Here is a 25112-nt window from a genome sequence, read left to right as displayed (position 1 = left end):
TTTAAAACAACATTGGAGTAGGCTTGTGGTCGAGATATTAACATTCAATTCTCTGGCAACAGCTCTGGTGGACACTCCTGCAGTCAGCACTTGAAACATCTGTGGCATTGTTGTGTGACAAAACTGCACATTTTAGTGGCCTATTGTCCCCAGCACAAGGTGCACCTGTGTAATGATCATGCTGTTTGATCATGCTGTTTAATCAGCTTCTTGATATGCCACACCTGTCAGGTGGACAGATTATCTTGGCAAAGGAGAAATGCTAACTGACAGGGATGTAAACAAATTTGTGTACAAAATTTGAAAGAAATAAGCATTTTGATCTTTTATTTCAGCTCATGAAAAATGGGACCAAAACTTTACATGTTGCATTTATATTTTTGTTCAGTGTAGTATTCCCATTTTAACATTGTTGTGCTTTTAAATGCTTGAAAGTGCAGTAATAACACATTTAGATGACCAACAAACCACAAATCTGACATTGTTTTTCCATTGTAATTTGGTTGTGTTTTAGATGATTAAGATCAAAGTGATAGCACATTGGGAATTCAACAAACCTCTCTCTTTTTAAGTGGGTGATTAAAGGTTGAAATCTCACTGATCAATGTCAACCAAATATTACCCAAATTTCCACATTGAAATTATGTGGTGTGCCCAGTGGGCATAGCCTACACAAACACATACAGTACACATACAGACAAGGAATCAACATGTTGAATGAGAGAAGATCAGCTTTATACCAGCATATTCAAAACCCATGTAGTACTTCTATTTCTATGTATTTACAAAACATAACACAATATTTTTTTAAAGAAAAAAGAAAATCAACACGTCACAAATGGAAACAAACATTAACAAAATGTGGAATAAAAAATGTAGAACGTTCAAATTTACAAATGCATCTTTCAGTATTTACATTTGTGACTTTGAACTAACATGAAAACAAAAGGCTCTGTACTGGTGTCCTCTAGTTCACCATCCCCCTCTCTCTTTCTGTCCATTTGTAAGATAATATACATAAAACATAGAGGAGATAGATTTGTGAGCTTTACAGGTATACGAATGGGAGGGAGTAGTAAAATCCACCTCTAAATAATATCGTAATAATCTAACATGGACTAAGGATTAGGTTTAAAACAATATGAGATACACCTACTGTATTTCACCTCCACACAAACTCTCCAAAATACATTAAGATCACAGTTTGTCCGGATGACAATAATAAATTAAGAGAATGATTTAACTCTGTGTTTTTAAAGGCCCAGTGCAGTCAAACTAGATTTATATTTTTTAACCATTTAAATTGTTAAATATTGAAGTATGGTACTTAATTGTTACACAGAAATGATTTGATATTGAGATAAAAACAACTGCATTGGACCTTTAAGAATACCTTCACACAAACCCTCTACAACCATTGTCAACCATTGTCAACCATCGCTGCAGTTTTTATCTTCCTTTTTTCATCAATCAAAATATTTTTTGATATTTGTAAAGCGCTTTTCATTATACAGAATAATCTCAAAATGCATAAAATAAAAAAAACAAATTGACACAAGACAGGGCAACTGACACAATTAACCCAGATAACGCTACAAGGGACAAGGACACCAAGGAGCACAGCTATCAACAGAAAGCCTTCCTCCAGAGAAAGGTCTTTAGGCCCGTTTTAAAGGAGCCCAGAGTCTGTGGTGCCTTCAGGTGGTCATGGAGAGCATTCCAGAGGCTCGGGCGGTCAAGCTGAAAGCCTGATCCACATGGAGTGGAGCTTGGTCCTGGGGGCGTGGAGGAGCAGGCTATCGCTTGACCTGCGGGTGGAGTTATGGAGGGAGAGCAGTTATTTGAGATAAGCAGGCGGGTTTTGAATTCAAACCGGAATGAGATGGGGAGCCAGTGCATAGATGCCAGGATGGGGGTGATGGGATGGTGTTTCCGCACTCTCATCAGGATTGTGGCAGCGTTGTTCTGGGTATATTGGAGCTTCAGGTGACTCCTGCCAGGGATCCCGATGAAGTGTGTTGCAGTAGTCCAGCATTGAGGAGATAAAGGCATGGATGAGTTTATCTGTGTTAGTCTGAGTGAGGGTGAGAGTTTGGCAATGTTCTTGAGGTGATAGAATGACGCTTGGCTTTACAAAGTTGTTTGATCTGGCTGTCAAAGGTCTGGGAGGAATCAAGCTTTACACCCAGATTGTAAATTAAGGGGGAGAGAGGGATGTTCTGTCCTGCTATGGTCAGGTGTGTTTTTGGTGAGTGCTGGACCTGGTGGGGGCTGCCAACAAGTAGAGCCCCGGTTTTGCTGCTGTTCACTTGAAGGAAGTTTTGCTTTATCCATGCCCTTATCTCCTCAAAGCAGGTGTTTAAAAAAAATCTACAGTTTTGCATTAATTGAACAATCATAACAGGTTGCATCATTTTTAAAAGGCAGAAAACCAACCACTTGAATTCTCTCTGTTCTCTCCATGTCAGATGTGTAATCGTTAGATTGGTGAATCTCTGTTTTGTAGGTGTTGATGTTCCTGGTCAAGACATAGATACAAGAATGATATCTGCATTTATGTCTCATATCTAATTCACCATTGTCTCTCTCTCTCTCTGTGCAGTCAACATAGCACATCAAATCCAAGTGTATGGAGCTGAAAATAAAATAAGAGCTCTTGGTGAATGTTCACTGTGGGACCAAGATCTCAAATCACTGAAGCCGTTGCCCAGTTCCAGTCCCACATAGGCTTTATTCCAGGTTGTTGTGTATCCAATGAGAATGAAGTTGACATCTCAATATAATTAATCCAAATCAAGACATAACAACTGCAGGTGGGGAGACAGGCCAGAACACTATCCTCTCGAATTTCTTTACACTTGAGCGTTTTCAGTTTCTTTTCCACAAGATGGTGGCGCATGGTACATATTTCTGTGTTAACAGACTTAGCACAACTGAGAGTGTGCAGTGACATACATTTATAAATATTCAGAGATGTTTTATTTCAGTTTCTTTATACAGTCTCTGATGGTAGGTGTTGATGAGCAAAGCAGGTCACAAATGTAAAATGGGGAGGAAACAGAAAAGAAGAAGAGGCTAAGGGGAGAATGAGGCCTGGGTCCACTGTCCTGGTAGAGATATCACAGAGAGGAAGAGCCGGGGAGCTTAGATGACATCACATCCTGTCTCTGTGCGTTCCACCAATCCACACCACTAACTGACCAGCTGGCGAAGCCTTCACACACTCATGGTCATGTTTGGAGAATACTGCAGAGAGAAACAGAGGAAATATTATTTAATACATACTAATAATTATGGAAATATTATCAATGCATAATAATTTAGTGGGTTCTTATATTTGTCATATTTCACACATGTGGAATGTAATATGCATTTTTGACTTTGAAATGTTTTTTTGCCAATCCCAACTCCCTGAGTGCCCCTGAACAAGGCAGTTAACCCACTGTTCCTAGGTTGTCATTGTAAATAAGAATCTGTTCTTAACTGACTTGCCTAGTTAAATAAAGGTTAAATAAAAAACATTTTTTTAAAATGTAGGGTTAACATATGACACATTTCTCACCTTCCAACGTTCTAACCGCTAGGCTAACTGCCGCCAAACGCACATCAATACCCCTATGAAGCCAAAGCACATAATGTATGGACTTCACTTCCACAGTTTGTAAAATTCAGACAACTGCTTGATGATTGCCCATTGGACCAGGTGTGCCCATTGGACCAGGTGTGCCCATTGGACCAGGTGTGAATGCTCTCAGGGACTAACTTGCCAAACCATTTTAAATAAAATGTTGATGGCCCATTAGCAGGTAGTTAAATATGCTCAGTTGAGAGTTGGTGAGAGGGTTGTGCCTGCATGAGTAGTATGTATATTCTTTTACATATTAGTGTAGGTTAACAGCAAGGATAAACCGATATCACAAGATGCCTTGCTCATATCGATATCAAAGGATAACGATATCATACCGAATGATCGATATTGGTGCCCGCCACCAGTGTGAACAAGTAGAGCACACACACACTGAAATGGTCCTACACATACCCGAGGTGGTTGGTGAAACATTGTGTTGGTATGTATTGGAGAATTTCAGTGTTTAGGCCGTTATTATTATCTATTATCAACACCATACACTAACAATATATAATTAGTAGTGATGTGTTCTGACTTTGAAAATATGAAATAATCCTTATTCATGTCACTGAGGGAGAGAGAGGAATGTAGAACGTTTACATTCTGTCAGGATATGTTATTGTTAGACATCAGGGATCATATGAGGAGGAGCGAAGTGAGGAAGAACAGATATCACTAAAGTTCTGCCTAGCAATAAAGATGTCATGCTTAGAGGGAAGGAGGATACTTCCTAGGGAGTTTTTCCTAGCCACCGTGCTTCTACACCTGCATTGCTTGCTGTTTGGGGTTTTAGGCTGGGTTTCTGTACAGCACTTTGAGATATCAGCTGATGTAAGAAGGGCTTTCTAAATACATTTGATTTGATTCACTGTTCAGCTGTCCGACCCCTTTGGGGGAATAAACTTGGTTGGAGCTTTTATAGTAGTCCGTCAGTTGTTACACTGTTATTTAGAGCCTAACAGAAGGCTTTAGTGAAAGTGGGTAAACATGTTGAATCTTTAGGCCTACTGCTGGAAAATGTACCAATAGTCCTAATTTAATGTGTCTATGGTACTTTGAATAACCTCACAGTTAATCAGTCAGAGTTATACTGTACAAAACAGTCTTCTACGTACAGATATTCTACCAACAACATGTGTCAGTGAGGTTGTGGGTACGAACTCACGCTCTCGTTCTGAAAGGGGTTGAGGAAGTTGCCACCCATCTCTCCATCTTCTCTGGGGGTCCCCGGCTGGTTACTCAGACTCAGGTTACCAGGTGAGTTCTAATCAAGACCAACCATAAAACACAGAAATATCATCTATCAAATAGCTATACATACCATACTATACTATATAGGGCAGATTATCCATTAACGGTAGTACCAATATTTCAACCACATACAAATACAGGCTAATCACTACAATGTGTTGTGAAACACTTAATTCTGTCTGAGAATTGATTGACAGATATGAGTGATGCTGGTGACTGATGGTTTGGGTTGGAGTCTTCTCTTACCTTGGGGAGGCTGTCCATGTCTCCAGACCCTGGGTGTTTGATAGAGAGAAGGTGAAAAAAAATTGAAGGACATTACTACTATACAGTCCAGCAAACATAAACTTGCTCTTCACAAGACTAGTGTAGTGAGTTAAGAACAAGCTCAAAGTGTACGTGCGTGTGTATGTTTAAGTGTTACCTAGCGACCCGTTCATGTGATGTGGCTCCATTCCTGCCATCCCTCCCATTGGACCGTCTGCACCTGGACCCATTGGGAACTGAGGAACAAACACAAGCACACAGTTATACACAGTTCAATACACACACAGAAACACGCATGCATGCCACACACACACACACACAGAAACACGCATGCATGCCACACACACACACAGAAACACGCATGCATGCCACACACACACACACAGAAACACGCATGCATGCCACACACACACACACAGAAACACGCATGCATGCCACACACACACACACACACAGAAACACGCATGCATGCCACACACACACACACAGAAACACGCATGCATGCCACACACACACACACAGAAACACGCATGCATGCCACACACACACACACAGAAACACGCATGCATGCCACACACACACACACGAAACACGCATGCATGCCACACACACACACAGAAACACGCATGCATGCCACACACACACACAGATAATAATTAATGAGTTGTCTTACATTTGGTCTGTTTCCACCAGGAGGGACTGTGTTGATCAGGGTGTACATGTTGTCACCAGAGTTAGTTGAGTCTGACAGGAAACAATGGGAAACAGACCCATTGGTGCAATAATAACCGCTCAAATAACATAAGAACCAATACATACAGTTTACTACACAAACACACATTAGTCAACTTCAGGTTAAGTAGTCACTAGAAAAGCTACCTTACTGAGGTGAAATGTACTTACTATGACTGTGATATGTGGTTGTCCCACCTTAAGATCAATGCACTAACTTTAAGTCAATTTGGATACGAGCATCTGCTAAATGACTCAAATGTAGAAACTTTAACATACTACTGGCCAAATTGGCAACTGACTTCAGGTAAAGCATTACATCACACCTTAGGCCCGATATAAATAGCTAAATAGTTTCAGACCAAATGGCTTAAGTCCGTTTGTAACATTGTGAATGTACCCCTGTCCTTGTAACCCCACACACACACATCCATTGTGCCTCACTCAGGTCTAGGCCTAGGGACACCAGGTACCATAAGCCTACGCATGGCAAAGATTCAATTACAAGAAGATCCAATGATGCCTTAGGTTAGTAAATATAACTTAGCTCTGTCTAAATCGTAGATATCAACAGGACATCAATTTTGTTCCCCTTACACTGTCCTCCCGGGTCAGCAACTCACAAGACTCAAACACCCACACCCACACACACTACCTGCTGGGCTGGGCATTATTGGAGTACCAGGTGGCCCCCCTCCTCCTGGTGGACCCTAAAATGAGAGTTGATAATGGGGAGAAGAATGCCTCAGATACATCAAAGCTACAACACACCAACAATACAATGCTCTTAATAGCTGTTAACACAATACTCCCTATACTGCCCTGTAACTAACAGGCAAATATAGAGAACCAACTTCTAGTCACATACCACATAACTCCCTGGAGACGCAGAGGAGTATGGGATCTATAGACAGAGAGGGGGTGGGGAGGAGAGAGAGAAGAACATTTTTCTTTATTTAAACCCTCTCTGTGATAAATGTATGACCATTTATTGTAATTGTGGTTTATTTAAGTATCTGTCATGGTGGTTGTGTTACAGTGTTTTTCTGTACTCACCGAGTTGGCATTTGGAGGATTTGGCCAAGGTCTACCCCCACCAGGGCCCCTAGAATACACACCCACACACACACACACTTTAGTTTTTTAACCATGAACCATAAGCCATGGCAAAAATGTTTAGAATGACAGAAAAATAGCTGTAAAACTGCAACATTTTCTCTCAGCCTCATGGCAAAATGTGTAGAATAACAGGATATCAGCTATAAAACTGCTTATTTCTCTCTCCACCCCATGGCAATACAGTGCCTTCAGAAAGTATTCACACACTTTGACTTTTTCCACATTTTATTGAGTTACAGCCTGAATTTAAAATGGTTTAAATTGAGATTTTGTGTCACTGGCCAACACACAATACCCCATAATGTCAAAGTGGAATTCTGTTTTTTGAAAAATTAAAAGCTGAAAAGTCTTGAGCCAGTAAGTAGTCAACCCCTTCGTTATGACAAGTATATAAGTATATAATAATAAGATGCATGGACTCACTCTGTGTGCAATAATAGTGTTTAAAATATTTTTTTAATGACTACCTCATATCTGTACCCCACACATACAATTATCTGTAAGGTCCCTTCGTCGAGCAGTGGATTTCACACACATATTCAACCACAAAGACCAGGGAGGTTTTCAATGCCTCGCAAAGAAGGGTAAAGTGTAGAAAAGTGTAAAAAAAAGCAGCAGGCATTGAATATCCCTTTGAGCCTGGTGAAGTTAATAATTACACTTTGGATGATGTATCAATACACCCAGTCACTACCAAGATACAGGCCTCCTTCCTAACTCAGTTGCCGGAGAGGAAGGAAACCGCTCAGGGATTTCACCACGAGGCAAATGGTGACTTTAAAACAGGTACAGTGTTTATTAATGGCTGTGATCGGAGAAAACTGAGGATGGATCAACAACATTATAGTTACTCCACAATACTAACCTAAATGACAGAGTGAAAAGAAGTAAGCCTGTACAGAATACAAATATTCAAAAACATGCATCCTGTTTGGAATAACGCACTAAAGTAAAACTCGCCAAACAATTGCGGAAGAAATTAACTTTATGTCCTGAATACAAAGCCTTATGTTTGGGGCAAATCCAACACATCACTGAGTACCACTTCATATTTTCAAACATGGTGGTGGATGTTATGTCATGTTATGGGTATGCTCGTCATCGACAAAGACTAGGGAGCTTTTTAGGATAAAAAGAAACGAAATAGAGCTAAGCACAGGAAAAATCCTAAATGAAAACCTGGTTCAGTATGCTTTCTAACAGACACTGGGAGGCAAATGAACCTTTCAGCAGGACAATAACCTAAAACACAAGGCCAAATAAAGTGAGTGTACAAAACATTAGGAACACCTGCTCTTTCCATGACATAGACTGACCAGGTGAATCCAGGTGAAAGCTATGATCCCTTATTGATGTTACTTGTTAAATCCACTTTAATCAGTGTAGATGAAGAGACAGGGTAAAGAAGTATTTTAAAGCGTTGAGGCAATTGAGACATGGATTGTGCATGTGTGCCATTCAGAGGGTGAATGGGCAAGACAAAAGATTGAAGGGCCTTTGAATGGAAAGGAAAGGGAAAAGGGGATACCTAGTCAGTTGTCCAACTGAATGCATTCAACTGAAATGTGTCTCCGCATTTAACCCAACCCCTCTGAATGGGGTATGGTAAAAAGTACCAGGCGCACCGATTTGTTTCAAGAACTGTAACGCTACTGGGTTTTTCACGCTCAACAGTTTCCTGTGTGTATCAATAATGGTCCACCACCCAAAGGACATCCAGTCAACTTGACTCAACTGTGGGAAGCATTGGAGTGATCATGGGCTCCACATGGACTCAATATTAGGAAGGTGTTCTTAATGTTTTGTACACTCAGTGTATACACGAGTTGCTTACCAAGATGACATTGAATGCTCATGAGTGGCCTAGTTACAGTTTTTTCAACAACCAACTTGACAGAGCTTGAAGAATTTTAAAATAATAATTTTAAAAATATTGTACAATCCAGGTGTTCCAAGCTCTTAAAGACTTACCCAGAAAGACTCACAGCTGTAATCATTGCCGAAGGTGATTCTAACATGAATTGACTCAGGGGTGTAAATACTTAGGTAAATTAGATATTTCTGTATTTAATTTTCAATACATTTGCAAACATTTCTAAAAACATGTTTTCACTTTGTCATTATGGGGTATTGTGTATAGATGGGTGAGAGATATTTTGAATTCAGGCTGTAACACAACAAAATGTGGAATAAGTCAAGGGGTATGAACACTTTCTGAAGGCACTGTATGTGTAGTATTGCAGGAACATTGTCTCTCAGCCTCATGGTAAAAGGTGTTGAATAGCATGAGATTAGCTATAATACTCGCAAAACTGCAGTACGCCACTGCTATGTGTGTGTGTGTGTGTGTGTGTGTGTGTGTGTTTATGTTTGAGGTGTGTGTATGTACTGTATGTTTGCACTGTATTTTAACCCAGGTCTGGTGCATGCGTGTGTGTGTTGATGACAGAGTGCTCACATGTTCATGCCAGGCATCCCAGGGCCAACCAGTGCATTGAGAGGTGGTCTCATCCCTCCACCGTAGTTCTGGAAGAGAGAATCCCAAGGCCAAATGACCATAATGTAATGTACACATACATCAAACAGGTTTCCACAAGTGGAGAGTAGAAATACTACCATAGTATACTACCACACATGTACATACTGTATATAAACACATATATACAAATATATTCACCCACCTACAAACAAGCTCAAATGTGACAGAAGGAGTTTAAAGTTATGCATACTGTACCTGGAGATTTCATTCAATCGATCACATACCTGTGGCCCAAGAGAGACCATCCCTCTGGGGGGAGTCATTCGCTGCATGGGCCCCCCCATATTTGGATGCCCTGAAAAAATAGAGAGCTATCAGCCCTCAGCCTGTGTGTGTATGTAAGAGTCTGTGGTGTGTATGTGTGAGAGACCCACCTTGTTGTCTCGTGGGGTCCATTCCGCTGGGTAGCATAGGCTGGTTACCAGGGACCCCCATTGCCTGTGCCAAAATCATCATCATCATCATGATCATCACAGAATATCACACATCATCACTAACATATACTAAATATGAGGAGCTATACACACAATCATGCCAAAACACTGTGTGGTCAAGTAAGGTATAAAGAGAAGCAGATATAAGTGAAATAAAAAGGAGGACAGGTCAGGATATAAAGAAGTCTTATAGACAGATGTACAATGGAACATTAGAATACATTTCCTATTGCAACCTGAGGAGGGCGTTAGTGATCTTACCTGATTGGGTATTCTGAGAGGAGGTCTGGGCCCACCAGGGTAACGAGGCGACATGAACGACTGTGAAGACACACACACACACACACACACACACACACACACACACACACACACACACACACACACACACACACACACACACACACACACACACACACACACACACACACACACACACACACACACACACACACACACACACACACACACACACAAAGGGGAGAGTTGGGATAGAGGAAGGTAGAGTTAGGGAGATAGAGATAGACCGTTGGAAAAATATAAAGTATATGATGATGAATACTAGCGATGTTAGTATGACAGTCAGTCATCATGACCAGGCACCTGCACAGATAGGACCCTAGACGTGCTGGTGCACCTGTCCTTTGCCCGCCTATGAAAAAAAGTGCCCTTTTGTACTGATTACTTTTTATTTTATTATTAGTCTCTTTCTCTATTGTAACTTTAGATGTAACAACTTGTCCATCAATCTAGAACATTTCTCATAATGTTCTAATGAATCTTTAAAAATACCCTCCTCCGCCCGATCTGCCCCCGCAAGTGCGGCGGTGCCCATAAGCTGCTGCACTCATCCTGCATGCACAAGCCACCTACTGGCGGTTACTTTGCTGTTGCTAGCATGTGTTATCTGACAGTCAGGGACAGGGAAGGGGGCATCTGCAGTTTGACTGTTTGTAAGCAGCAGAACAAATTCAAATCAAGTAAACACTAGTTTACTTATTTTAACAGATTAGCCTTGCTAACTAGCTAATTCATAACCTACATTCTAAATAATCAGCTGATATAGCCCACCCTGGTAGTGGTTCTAGCAAAGACAGGCAACGTTTAACTAACTCCCTTTCATCTCTGTCCAAAGCTCTGTGCACGGCCCTGGTCACTTCCACAACTTCCATGACTAACTACGTGTATATGTTTGAAACTATCAGTGTTTCCTGTAGGACTAAAATGTGTGTGAACTGTGTGTGAAATATCAATTTGCTATTGTGTGTGCCTGCTATCCAATGTCCACACCACACACAATAAACGGTCACATAAATGTTGGGTTCAATTCAAACTAACCCAAATCCAGCCAATGATGTGAGCTACAGGGAGCAGTACCATAACACACCCCTAGGGAGCAGTACCATACCACACCCCTAGGGAGCAGTACCATAACACACCTCTAGGGAGCAGTACCATTACACACCCATAGGGAGCAGTACAGTAACACACCTCAAGGGAGCAGTATCATAACACACCCCTAGGAAGCAGTACCATAACACACCCCTAGGAAGCAGTACCATAACACACCCCTAGGGAGCAGTATCATAACACACCCCTAGGGAGCAGTACCATACCACACCCCTAGGGAGCAGTACCATAACACACCCCTAGGGAGCAGTAACATAACACAGCCCTAGGGAGCAGTACCATGACACACCTCTAGGGAGCAGTAACATACCACACCCCTAGGGAGCAGTACCATAACACACCCCTAGGGAGCAGTACCATAACACACCCCTAGGGAGCAGTATAATAACACACATCTAGGGAGCAGTACCATACCACACCCCTAAGGAGCAGTACCATAACACACCCCTAGGGAGCAGTACAATAACACACCTCTAGGGAGCAGTACCATAACACACCCCTAGGGAGCAGTACCATAACACACCCCTAGGGAGCAGTACCATAACACACCCCTAGGGAGCAGTACAATAACACACCTCTAGGGAGCAGTACCATACCACACCCCTAGGGAGCAGTACCATTACACACCTCTAGGGAGCAGTACCATAACACACTCCTAGGGAGCAGTACCATAACACACCTCTATGGAGCAGTACCATACCACACCCCTAGGGAGCAGTACCATAACACACCCCTAGGGAGCAGTACCATAACACACCCCTAGGGAGCAGTATAATAACACACCCCTAGGGAGCAATACCATTACACACCTCTAGGGAGCAGTACCATTACACACCCCTAGGGAGCAGTACCATACCACACCCCTAGGGAGCAGTACCATTACACACCTCTAGGAAGCAGTACCATTACACACCCCTAGGGAGCAGTACCATACCACACCCCTAGGGAGCAGTACCATTACACACCTCTAGGGAGCAGTACCATTACACACCCCTAGGGAGCAGTACCATAACACACCCCTAGGGAGCAGTACCATAACACACCCCTAGGGAGCAGTACCATTACACACCTCTAGGGAGCAGTACCATAACACCCCTCTAGGGAGCAGTACCATTACACACCTCTAGGGAGCAGTACCATAACACCCCACTAGGGAGCAGTACCATTACACACCTCTAAGGAGTAATGTTGATCTATCCATTAGTTGACATCTAGCTCCTCTGCCACATGCTTTCCTCTCCGTTTGGATCCAAATGAAATGGTCATTGACTAATTACAAAACAGAGATGATCATGCACTATCATGTTTCAAAAGCAAATGGTCTCATGTTTAACACTTTTATTTCATCCCTTAAAAATATAAAATGACCTAGACACTTGCGTGTCATCAGAGCACAAACAAATATGAACAAATAAGATAGTGAAAGTCCTTGGCTGCTATGATAGCCAGTTAGCTAGGTAATGTTGGCCAACGTAAGACTAACATTAGCTATGCGATTGACCAGTTCATGCATCACAATATAAAACACTTTCTTAGACTAAACATAGCTGGCTACAGTAGCTAACGTTAGTTACTTTAAATTTAAAACTACCAAACTTTGGGAAACTAGTTATGAACCGCATAGTCAATGGTTGACCCCAAACAGGACAAACACTGCTTTTAGCTACGTTACATTTCCTCAGCTAAGAACAATCAAGACCACAACACCAACCATAGCTGAGAAAACAAATTGCTTTGTTAAGAACAGTAAGCTAATTATGAACCGCATATAGTCAATGGTTGAACCCCAAATACACATGTAAACAGAGCCTCAGTTCAATTGTGCACTGCAAGTGTGCAAATGCTAGAATCAGACAATTTACCAGACTTGACAGTAAACAAGTAAAAAGTAGTCAGGAGCACCCAGGTAAAACATCATCAGAATCATTGAGGCGATACAATTCATCTCGCCCGGGTGCCCATGTAGGTGTGTTTTGCACCTGCTGAAAGTTGATTGCATTGGAACCGGACTGCCTCCCGGGCGTGAGCCAGGTGCCCAGCTCTGTCCGACGACTTCATCGGCTCAAAACAAAACGGATGTCATTAAGCATTTGTAGTAATGAGTAGGATTCTGTGTTTTCACATGCAAAAGTGATTGATTTTGATAAAAACTCTTTATCTACCTTCCCTCTTCGCTTTTGCCCGATGACATGATGGACCATAGCCCGGTGTACAAAGGGCCAGATTAATCAAAACCCCTCTCTGCTGTCCCCACAGTGACTGTATGTACATACCTAAACCAGAAGCCATGGATTACAGGCAACATCTGCACTGAGCTAAAGGTTAGAGCTGCCGCTTTCAAGGAGCGGGACTCTAACCCGGAAGCTTATAAGAAATCCCGCAATGCCCTCCGACGAACCATCAAACAGGCAAAGTGTCAATACAGGACTAAGATCGAATCGTAGTACACCGGCTCTGACGCTGGTCGGATGTGGCAGGACTTGCAAACTATTACAGACTACAAAGGGAAGCACAGCCGAGAGCTGCCCAGCGACACGAGCCTACCAGACGAGCTAAAGTACTTCTATGCTCACTTCGAGGCAACACTGAAACATGCATGAGAGCATCAGCTGTTCCGGATGACTGTGTGATCACGCTCTCCGCAGCCGATGTGTGTAAGACCTTTAAATAGGTCAACATTCACAAGGCCGCTGGGCCAGGCGGATTACCAGGACGTGTCTTCACTGACTAGCGAGTGTCTTCACTGACATTTTCAACTTCTCCCTGTCTGAGTCTGTAATACCAACATGTTTCAAGTAGTCCACTATAGTCCCTGTGCCCAAGAACACAAAGGTAACCTGCCTAAATGACTACCAACCTGTAGCACTCACATCTGTAGCCATGAAGTGATTTGAAAGGCTGGTCATGGCTCACAACACCATTATCCCAGAAACCCTAGACCCAACAGATCCACAGATGATGCAATCTCTATTGGACTCCACACTGCCCTTTCACACCTGAACAAATGGGACATCTATGTGAGAATGCTATTCATTGACTACAGCTCAGCGTTCAACACCATAGTGCCATCAAAGCTCATCACTAAGCTAAAGACCCTGGGACTAAACACCTCTCTCTGCAACTGGATCCCGGACTTCCTGATGGGCCACCCCCAGGTGGTAAGGGTAGGTAACAACACATCCGCCACACTGATCCTCAACACGGGAGCCCCTCAGTCCTCTCCTGTACTCCCTGTTCACTCATGACTGCATGGCCAAGCACGACTACAACACCATCATTAAGTTTGCCAATGACACAACAGTGGTAGGCCTGATCACAGACGAGACAGCCTATGGGGAGGAGGTCAGAGACCTGACTGTGTGGTGCAAGGACAACAAACTCTCCCTCAACATGATCAAGACCAAGGAGATGAGTGTGGACTACAGGAAAAGGAGGACTGAGCACGCCCCCATTCTCATCGCTGGGGCTGTAGTGGAGCAGGTTGAAAGCTTCAAGTTCCTTGGCGTCCACATCACCAACAAACTAATACTGACCATGCACACCAAGACAGTCGTGAAGAGAGCACAACAAAACCAATTCCCCATCAGGAGACTGAAAAGATTTGGCATAGGTCCTCAGATCCTCAAAAGGTTTTACAGCTGCACCATCGAGAGCATCCTGACTGGTTGCATCACTGCCTGGTATGGCAACTGCTCGGCCACTGACCGCAAGGCACTACAGAGGGTTGTGCTTATGGCCCAGTACATCACCGGGGCAAAGCTTCCTGCCATCCAGGACCTCTATATCAGGCGGTGTCAGACGAAGGCCCTGTCAAAGACTCCAGCCACCCTAACGCTTCCAGACTGTCCATTTAAATGGTCTGTCAAAGTCAATGTTTTAAGAACAGCGTTCCTAGTGTAATGGTTAGAGATGTACCGCCTGTGGATCTGAAGATTGTGGGTTCACCTCCCGGAGGATACATTTTGACCATTATTTAGTTTATAGTTATGACAGCCCCTTCCCGACACACACACACATATTTTCATTTATTAGGTGGCTCTTAAAAGAGCCTTTGGGTTTGTGGAGTGGCAGGCAAGTGGCAGTGAGTGTGGTGGTGTGTACAACTGCGTGAATCTTGCTAGGACGGAGGAGAGACCTGCTCTCAGACTCTAAAGGAAGAGGTTGTTGCCCTCATCCGTGAGATGCACGCCATCCCTACGGTAGTGCCCAGGGATACAGTGCTTAATGGCAGAGTGGTGGATTGTGGGCATGAGCCTATAAGCAAGAAATTAAAACACCTGCTGGTTGACAGAGCATCGGGCCATCTCTATGCGCTTGTTGATCTCCTCCCACTGGAACATCCAACTCCTCCGCTGCGCAATGTCAGAGTAGACCACTGTTGTCCCAGGGAACATTCGGGTGACTACCTCCAAATCCGGTCGCATCTGACACACCAGGGCTGTCCCCTTTGTGTGTCCCAAGTCATTTCCACCGAGGTGGATGACTATGATGTCAGGGGGAGCAGCAGCACCTCTGCTGGCGCAGAACATGGAGCAGTTTGCCCCACTTCATTCCTCACTCCCCGAGTCACCTAATCAATTGAAAGGTTGTGATGACTACCAACCTCCCTGGCAAGCTTCTCCAACCAGTGGATTCACGAATGCCCAACAAGCCACACAGTCTTCATGCCGGCATCCATGTTGATGAATGAGTAAATGCCTGGAAGCCCAGGAAAAAAGGGTACGAAATGTAGTAGTTGTATACATGTGGAATGAATAGTACTGCATTCCAATTGAAAATGATCATATGCAGATTCCTTTCTTGTTCCCGTTTCAAGAACAATAAACAATTTTATGCATGTTTCACATTTTTCTAGACAACATTCCTATTGAAGCACCAAGTCCAATCTGTTCTACCTGTTGTATTTCTATGAGCATGAACGCAAGGCGTTATCTCTACTCTGAGAGGATCTCCTGTCAGACTTTCACTCTCTCCCTTTTTATCTCTGTGACAGGCTAATTTACTTTTATTGCTGTGTTATGTTGTATTATAATTTAGTAAAATCACCTTCCAGTGTAAAAATCCTGGAAATTAGAAAGAAAAAACTGTTTTAAGAGAGAAGTATTGGCATTGGTCTGAGCACCACCATGTCTACTTCACGTTTTCCAGCACATAGCTACTATAGAGCTATGTTGGTCTGTCTATTGTACTTCAAACAAGGTGTAGGCAGGTTTCTTAGGATTGTGAACACACACACACACACACAGATTTTGTATTGTAGATATGTGGTAATAGAGTAGTGACCTGAGGGAACACACTTAATGTGTTGTGAAAAGTGTTATGAAATGTAATCTAATGTAATTTATTTTAAATACATTATTTTAAATTGTATATAACTGCCTTAATGTTACTGGGCCCCAGGCAGCAGCTAATGGGGATCCTTAATAAATAAAAATCCTTAATAAATACAAACCTTCTCAAACAATGTAATTCATACTCTTAGATAAGGTTCTCCCACAATTTTGTGTGTACCTTTTTTTATTTAACCTTTATTTAACCAGGTAGGCTAGTTGAGAACAAGTTCTCATTATCAACTGTGACCTGGCCAAGATAAAGCAAAGCAGTTCGACACATACAACAACACAGAGTTATACATGGAATAAACAAACATACAGTCGAAAAAGTCTATACACAGTGTGTGCAAATGAGGTGAGATAAGGGAGGTAAGGCAATAAATAGGCCATAGTAGCGAAGTAATTACAATATAGCAATTAAACACTGGAGTGATAGATGTGCAGAAGATGAATGTGGAAGTAGAGATACTGGGGTTCAAAGGAGCAAAATAAATACAGTATGGGGATGAGGTAGTTGGATGGGCTATTTACAGTTGGGCTATGTACAGATGGGCTATATACAGGTGCAGTGATCTGTGAGCTGCTCTGACAGCTGGTGCTTAAAGTTAGTGAGGGAGATATGAGTCTCCAGCTTCAGTGATTTTTGCAGTTCGTTCCAGTCATTGGCAGCAGAGAAATGGAAGGAAAGGCGGCCAAAGGATGAATTGGCTTTGGGAGTGACCAGTGAAATATACCTGCTGGAGCACGTGCTACGGGTGGGTGTTGCTATGGTAACCCGTGAGCTGAGATAAGGCGTGGATTTACCTAGCAAAGACTTGTAGATGTCCTGTAGCCAGTGGTTTTGGCGAGGAGTATGAAGCGATGGCCAGCCAATGAGAGCGTACATGTCACAGTGGTGGGTAGTATATGGGGCTTTGGTGACAAAACGGACGGCACTGTGATAGACTGCATCCAATTTGTTGAGTTGAGTGTTGAAGGCTATTTTGTAAATTACATCGCCGAAGTCGAGGATCGGTAGGATAGTCAGTTTTACGAGGGTATGTTTGGCAGCATGAGTGAAGGATGCTTTTTTGTGAAATAGGAAGCCGATTCTAGATTTAACTTTGGATTGGAGATGCTTAATGTGAGTTTGGAAGGAGAGTTTACAGTCTAACCAGACACTTAGAACATGTGGACAACTACAAATACCTAAGTCAGAACAGTGATGCTGTACGGGCGGGCAGGTGCAGGCAGCGATCGGTTGAAGAGCATGCATTTAGTTTTACTTGCATTTAAGAGCAGTTAGATGCCACGGAAGGAGAGTTGTATGGCATTGAAGCTCGTCTGGAGGATAGTTAACACAGCAAAGAAGGGCCAGAAGTATACAGAATGGTGTCGTCTGCATAGCGGTTGATCAGAGAATCACCAGCAGCAAGAGCGACATCATTGATGTATACAGAGAAGAGAGTCGGCCCGAGAATTGAACCCTGTGGCACCCCAATAGAGACTGCCGGACAAAGGTCCGGACAACAAGCCTTCCGATTTGACACACTGAACTCTATCAGAAAAGTAGTTGGTGAACCAGGCGAGGCAGTAATTTGAGAAACCAAGGCTGTTGAGTCTGCCGATAAGAATGTGGTGATTGACAGAGTAAAAAGCCTTGGCCAGGTCGATGAATACGACTGCACAGTATGGTCTCTTATCGATGGCGTTTATGATATCATTTAGGACCTTGAGCGTGGCTGAGGTGCACCCATGACCAGCTCTGAAACCAGATTGCATAGCGGAGAAGGTACAGTGGGATTCGAAATGGTCGGTAATCTGTTAACTTGGCTTTCGAAGACTTTAGAAAGGCTGGGTAGGATAGATATAGGTCTGTAGCAGTTTGGGTCTAGAGTGTCTCACCATTTGAAGAGGGGGATAACCGTGGCAGCTTTCCAATCTTTGGGAATCTCAGACTATATGAAAGAGAGGTTGAACAGGCTAGTAATAGGGGTGGCAACAATTTCGGCAGGTCATTTTAGAAAGAGAGGGTCCAGATTGTCTGGCTGATTTGTAGGGGTCCAGATTTTGCAGCTCTTTCAGAACATCAGCTATCTGGATTTGGGTGAAGGAGAAATGGGGAGGCTTGGGCGAGTTGCTGTGGGGGGTGCAGGGCTGTTGACCGGGGTAGGGGTAGCCAGATGGAAAGCATGGCCAGCCATAGAAAAATGCTTATTGATATTCTCAATTATCGTGGATTTATCGGTGGTGACAGTGTTTTCTAGCCTCAGTGCAGTGGGCAGCTGGGAGGAAGTGCTCTTATTCTCCATGGACTTTACAGCGTCCCAACACTTTTTTGAGTTTGTGCAACAGGATGCAAATTCCTGTTTGAAAAAACTAGACTTAGCTTTCCTATCTGCCTGTGTATATTGGTTCCTAACTTCCCTGAAAAGATGCATATTACGGGGGCTATTCGATGCTAATGCAGTATGCCACAAGATGTTTTTGTGCTGGTCATGTCTGGAGTGAAACAAGGGCTATATCTGTTCCTGGTTCTACATTTTTTTGAATGGGGCATGCTTATTTAAGATGGTGAGGAAAGCACTTTTTAAGAATAACCAGGCATCCTCTACTGACGGGATGAGGTCAATATCCTTCCAGGATACCTGGGCCAGGTCGATTAGAAAGGCCTGCTCGCTGAAGTGTTTTAGGGAGCGCTTGACAGTGATGAGGGATGGTCGCTTGACCGCAGACCCATTACGGATGCAGGCAATGAGGCAGTGATCGCTGAGATCTTGGTTGAAAACAGCAGAGGTGTATTTGGAGGGCAAATTGGTTAGGATGATATTTATGAGGGTGCCCGTGTTTACGGATTTGGGGTTGTACCTGGTAGATTCATTGATAATTTGTGTGAGATTGAGGGCATTAAGCTTAGATTGTACGATGGCCGGGGTGTTAAGAATGTCCCAGTTTAGGTCACCTAGCAGCACGAGCTCTGAAGATAGATGGGGGGCAATCAATTCACATATGGTGTCCAGGGCACAGCTGGGGACAGAGGGTGGTCTATAGCAAGTGGCAACGGTGAGAGACTTGTTTCTGGAAAGGTGGATTTTTAAAAGTAGAAGCTCGAATTGTTTGGGTACAGACCTGGAATGTAAGACAGAACTCTGCAGGCTCTCTCTGCAGTAGATTGCAACTCCTCCCCCTTTGGCAGTTCTATCTTGTTGGAAAATGTTATAGTTAGGGATGGAAATGTCAGGGTTTTTGGTGGTCTTCCTAAGCCAGGTTTCAGACATGGCTAGGACATCCAAGTTGGCAGAGTGTGCTAAAGCAGTGAATAAAACAAACTTAGGGAGGAGGCTTCTAATGTTAACATGCATGAAACCAAGGCTTTATGGTTACAGAAGTCAACAAATGAGAGCACCTTGTGAATAGGAGTGGAGCAAAGGCACTGCAGGGCCTGGATTAACCTCTACATCACCAGAGGAACAGAGAAGGAGTAGGATAAGGGTACAGCTAAAGGCTATAAGAACTGGTCGTCTAGTAGGTTCGGAACAGAGCGTAAAAGGTTTCTGGGTGCGATATAATAGATTCAAGGCATAATGTACAGACAAAGGTATGGTAGGATGTGAATTATATCCTGAATTATTACAGTGGAGGTAAACCTAGGCATTGTGCGATGATGAGAGAGATATTGTCTCTAGAAACATAATTTAAACCAGGTGATGTCACCGCATGTGTGGGAGGTGGAACTAACAGGTTAACTAAGGCATATTGAGCAGGGCTAGAGGCTCTACAGTGAAATAAGACAATAATCACTAACCAGAACAGCAATGGACAAGGCATATTGACATTAGGCCAAGTGATCATAGGGGTCCAGTGTGTAGTTATGCTGGCTGGAGACAAGGCGATTCAAACAGCTAACTAACGGGCCGGGGCTAGCAAGTTAGCAGAAAGGCCTTAGAGGGACGTCGGCACAGAAGAAGTCTGTAGCCTCCTCGTGCAGAGCCTCCTCGTGCGGTTACGTTGGCAGACCAGTCGTGATGGATTAGTAAGGTTTTATGTAGTAAAGGCGTCCAGTCCAATTGGCAAAATAGGTATAGTGGCCCAAGAAATTGGTTTATGGATCTCTTCAGCTAACAGTCCAATATGCTCTAGACAGCTAGCGGGCCGCGACTAGCAGGCTAGCAGATGGGCATTCAGGGGACGTCTCGATGGAGGGGTCAATAATGTGATTTGTACTGCACACAAGGTAAAGTATTGGATTTTTACATTTTTACATTTTACACAACACACCTTCTCAAACAGCCTAATAAATACTCTTCAGGGGGATAATGGACTTTACAGTGTCTTGATATTAAAATAATGTATATATATATATCAATAGGCTGTGTATATTTTTAGATATAGGCCGATAGAGCCCCACAGTGGAGGTGTCATAATACCCAGAAAACCTAGTGGTCAAACAGGGAAATGGTTCGAATCGTTTCTCCACCATTCATTTTTCCCATAGGTAATTTGAGAAACACTTCAAATATGGGCTGTGTTTCATGTAGGCTTAGCCTGGCATGACGTTCTGATAACCATATAAATCTCTCTCGAACAAGGTAACTAATATATTTGGCTCTATTTATTCACAGATTCAAAAAAGCTAATCAGCGTCAAAGTAGATATCATGCAAGACTACAAATCCCTGCAAGCTCATACACATCATCTCTAGCTAGTGGACACCTTTGCTAACAGGTATTGTGTCAATTTAAAACTTGCACAAGACAATTCACAAAATTGTTCATTTAAAGAAATGTTGCAAATTTATTCATTGCAAAATGTAACTAACATTAGATAGTTAATCCAGATATTCTTAACTTTGCCTCAATTCGGCAGTCTCGTCCAGATCTTGGCATTTGTAGTTCTTTATGATAGCCACATTAGCAGCTAATTAGTGTTCTATTGTTGTGGGGTAAATACAGGCAAATATATTGATAAAATTCACCTTGTCCTAGAGAGATTTACATGGTTCTCAAAACGTCACGCAGGGTGGTGGAAAAACAATTGTAGCGTCACCATCTTTACTGCAAAAATAAATACAAATACAAACAGAACTTTAAGCTACATATTCATTTGAAAGAATTCATGAATTGTCCATTGATATGCACAGCAATTGATAAAAGAGGACCATGTTTGCAAAACAAGTGGGCTAGAGTTTGTCAAAATTACACAGATTAGCTAATGGTTACAGTAATCAGGAATGCAGACAGATTCTATATACCTCTCTAACTATATGAGTAAGTGTCCAACACACCACCACATGTTATGTTGCACACCTACTGACCAAAAAAAAGACGTGACTATGAAATGTATATTTTTCTCAATGACATATATTGCAAAATAAATAAAAAATAAACGACAAAGAACACACACACTGGGGCGGCAGGGTAGCCTAGTGGTTAAGAGCGTTGGACCGGTAACCGAAAGGTTGCAAGTTCATATCCCCGAGCTGACAAGGTACACATCTGTTGTTCTGCCCCTGAACAGGCAGTTAACCCACTGTTCCTAGGCAGTCATTGAAAATAAGAATTTGTTCTTAACTGACTTTCCTAGTTAAATAAAAATGCACACATCAAATCAACTCCTATCTACAGGTTCATGTATGAATTAGTGTCTGTGAGCATGTCAGTGTTGTTGTAAGGCTGCCAATAAGAGGATGAAGTACAGGTAGCCTTCTCTAGCACATACACTTCAATTCAGCACCAGATTTTCCTTTTTCTGCAGTTCCATATCAACTCTCCACTCAACTATTCTAGCCATACCCTTCCACCTCTTCTGCTCCCACTCAAAACCAGTGTCCTGAAGACAAGGGGTTGCTATTAATGACACATCTGACAACAGTGAGAGTAGAGAGGGAAAAAGAGAGCGAGAGCTCCCTGGTGTCTGTGGTGTGTGCGTTGGCTGTAGGACAGGGTGTTCTGTTGGTCTTACTCTGTAATTACTCATCTGATAGCCAACCTATCTATGTCTCTCACACACACGGCAGGAACTTTATGGCCACCGCAATGATGCACACCAATCTGAGTGTGCACACTAAATACTTCCCTGTAGCCCATTCAGCCACAGCACAGGGAAGACCCCTTTTCTGCTTTATATATTCAAATACACCTTAGCCAAATACATTTAAACTCAGTTTTTCACAATTTCTGACATTTAATCCTAGTAAAAATTCCCTGTTTTAGGTCAGTTAGGATCACCACTTGATTTTAAGAATGTGAAATGTCAGAATAATAGTAGAGATAATAATTTATTTCAGTTTGTATTTCTGTCATCACATTCCCAGTGGGTCAGAAGTTTATATACACTCAATTAGTATTTGGTAGCATTGCCTTTATATTGTTTAACATGGGTAAAACGTTTCAGGTAGCCTTCCACAAGCTTCCCTGTAACGAATCTCTTCGTCGTCTGAGGAGGAGTAGGAAATATCGGACCAATATGCAGTGTGGTAAGTGTTCGTCATATTTATTACACTGAACACAGGAAACAAACAAACAAGCGAATAAAGAAAAAACGAAACAGTCCCGAATGGTGAAAAACACTGAAACGGAAAATAACCACCCACAAACAAGAGGGGGAAAACAGGCTACCTAAGTATGGTTCTCAATCAGAGACAACGATTGACAGCTGCCTCTGATTGGGAACCATACCAGACAAAACACATAGAAATACAAACACAAGAACAAAACAGAGTGCCCACCCCAACTCACGCCCTGACCAATCTAAAATAGAAACATACAAAAGGAACTAAGGTCAGGACGTGACAGCACCCCCCCAAAGGTGTGGACTCCGGCCGCAAAACGCCATAGGGGAGGGTCTGAGTGGGCATCTGTCCACGGTGGCGGCTCTGGCGCGGGACGTGGACCCCACTCCACCTTAGTCTCGGCCCACTTAGGTGGCGCCTTAGGAGCGGCAAACCTCGCTGCCAACCTCGGACTGGGGACCCTTGCAGCGGGCCCCGAATAGACGGGAGAATCCGGAGTGACGGGCGGCTCTGGCAGCTCCTGACTGACGGGTGGCTCTGGCAGCTCCTGACTGACGGGTGGCTCTGGCAGCTCCTGACTGACGGATGGCTCTGGCAGCTACTGACTGACGGGTGGCTCTGGCAGCTCTTGACTGACGGGCGGCTCTGGCAGCTCCTGACTGACGGGCGGCTCTGGCAGCAGCTGACTGACAGGCGGCTCTGGCAGCTCCACACTGACAGGCGGCTCTGGCAGCTCCTGACTGACGGGCGGCTCCTGACTGACGGGCGGCTCTGGAAGAGCTGGACAGGAGGGAGACTCTGGAAGCGTTGGACAGGAGGGAGACTCTGGAAGCGCTGGACAGGAGGGAGACTCTGGAAGCGCTGGACAGGAGGGAGACTCTGGAAGTGCTGGACAGGCGGGAGCACCTGGAGGGAGGAGACGGAGAGACAGCCTGGTGCCCAGGGCTGCCACAGGAGGCCTGGTGCGTGGAGAAGGCACCGGATGGACTGGACCGTGGAGGCGCACTGGAGGTCTCGAGCACCGAGCATGCACAACCTGTCCTGGCTGGATACTCCCCGTAGCCGGCAAGTGCGGCGGGGTGGAACAGACCGCATTGGGCTGTGCTGGCGAACCGGGGACACCGTGCGTAGGGCTGGTGCCATATAACCCGGGCAGAGGAGACGCACTGGAGACCAGATGTGCTGAGCCGGCTTCATTGCTAATGGCTCGATGCCCACTCTAGCCCGGCCGATACGAGGAGCTGCGATGTAGCGCACCGGGCTATGCCTGCGCACTGGCATAACACAGTGCCTGCCCGGTCCACCTCTCACCACGGTAAGCACGGGGAGTTGGCTCAGGTCTCCTACCTGACTTAGCCACACTCCCCGTGTGCCACACTCCCCGTGTGCCCCCCCCCCAATACATTTTTGGGGCTGCCTCTTGTCCCTGTTGCACTGCCGTGCTAACTCCTCATAACGTGGCCGCTCGGCTTTAGCTGCCTCCAGCTCTTCCCTTGGGCAGCAATATTCCCCAGCCTGTGCCCAGGGTCCCCTACCGTCCAAAATCTCCTCCCATGTCCAGGAGTCCAGAACCCTCTGCTCCTGGTTACCACGCTGCTTGGTCCAGTTGTGGTGGGTGTTTCTGTAACGAATCTCTTCGTCGTCTGAGGAGGAGTAGGAAATATCAGACCAATATGCAGCGTGGTAAGTGTTCATCATATTTATTGCACTAGGGCCTCCCGGGTGGTGCAGTGGTTAAGGGCGCTGTACTGCAGCGCCAGTTGTGCCACCAGAGACTTTGGGTTCGCGCCCAGGCTCTGTCGTAACCGACTGGGAGGTCCGTGGGACGATGCAAAATTGACCTAGCGTCGTCCGGGTTAGGGAGGGTTTGGCCGGTAGGGAAATCCTTGTCTCATCGCACACCAGCGAC

The 25112-nt window shown here is 44.0% G+C and overlaps 1 protein-coding gene across 1 annotated transcript in view; it reads right to left on the bottom strand.

Annotated features, from left to right (window-relative positions):
- Positions 1-713: 713 nt before the first annotated feature.
- LOC112262776 (single-stranded DNA-binding protein 2) overlaps positions 714-25112 on the bottom strand; it is a 126830-nt gene continuing 102431 nt past the window's right edge. Inside the window, exons 6-17 of the mRNA XM_042331474.1 lie at positions 10232-10291; positions 9911-9974; positions 9761-9831; positions 9456-9523; positions 6935-6983; positions 6747-6782; positions 6534-6588; positions 5820-5890; positions 5304-5382; positions 5126-5154; positions 4794-4892; positions 714-3246 (exon numbers count right to left, since the gene is read on the bottom strand). Of these exons, the coding sequence (XP_042187408.1) occupies positions 3217-3246; positions 4794-4892; positions 5126-5154; positions 5304-5382; positions 5820-5890; positions 6534-6588; positions 6747-6782; positions 6935-6983; positions 9456-9523; positions 9761-9831; positions 9911-9974; positions 10232-10291 (711 nt within the window). The 3' untranslated portion in view covers positions 714-3216. The remainder of the gene's footprint in view (positions 3247-4793; positions 4893-5125; positions 5155-5303; positions 5383-5819; positions 5891-6533; positions 6589-6746; positions 6783-6934; positions 6984-9455; positions 9524-9760; positions 9832-9910; positions 9975-10231; positions 10292-25112) is intronic.

This window comes from Oncorhynchus tshawytscha, linkage group LG12 (genome assembly GCF_018296145.1).
Source record: "Oncorhynchus tshawytscha isolate Ot180627B linkage group LG12, Otsh_v2.0, whole genome shotgun sequence".
Lineage (NCBI taxonomy): Eukaryota > Metazoa > Chordata > Actinopteri > Salmoniformes > Salmonidae > Oncorhynchus > Oncorhynchus tshawytscha.
This window is presented reverse-complemented; position numbering and strand designations above follow the sequence as displayed.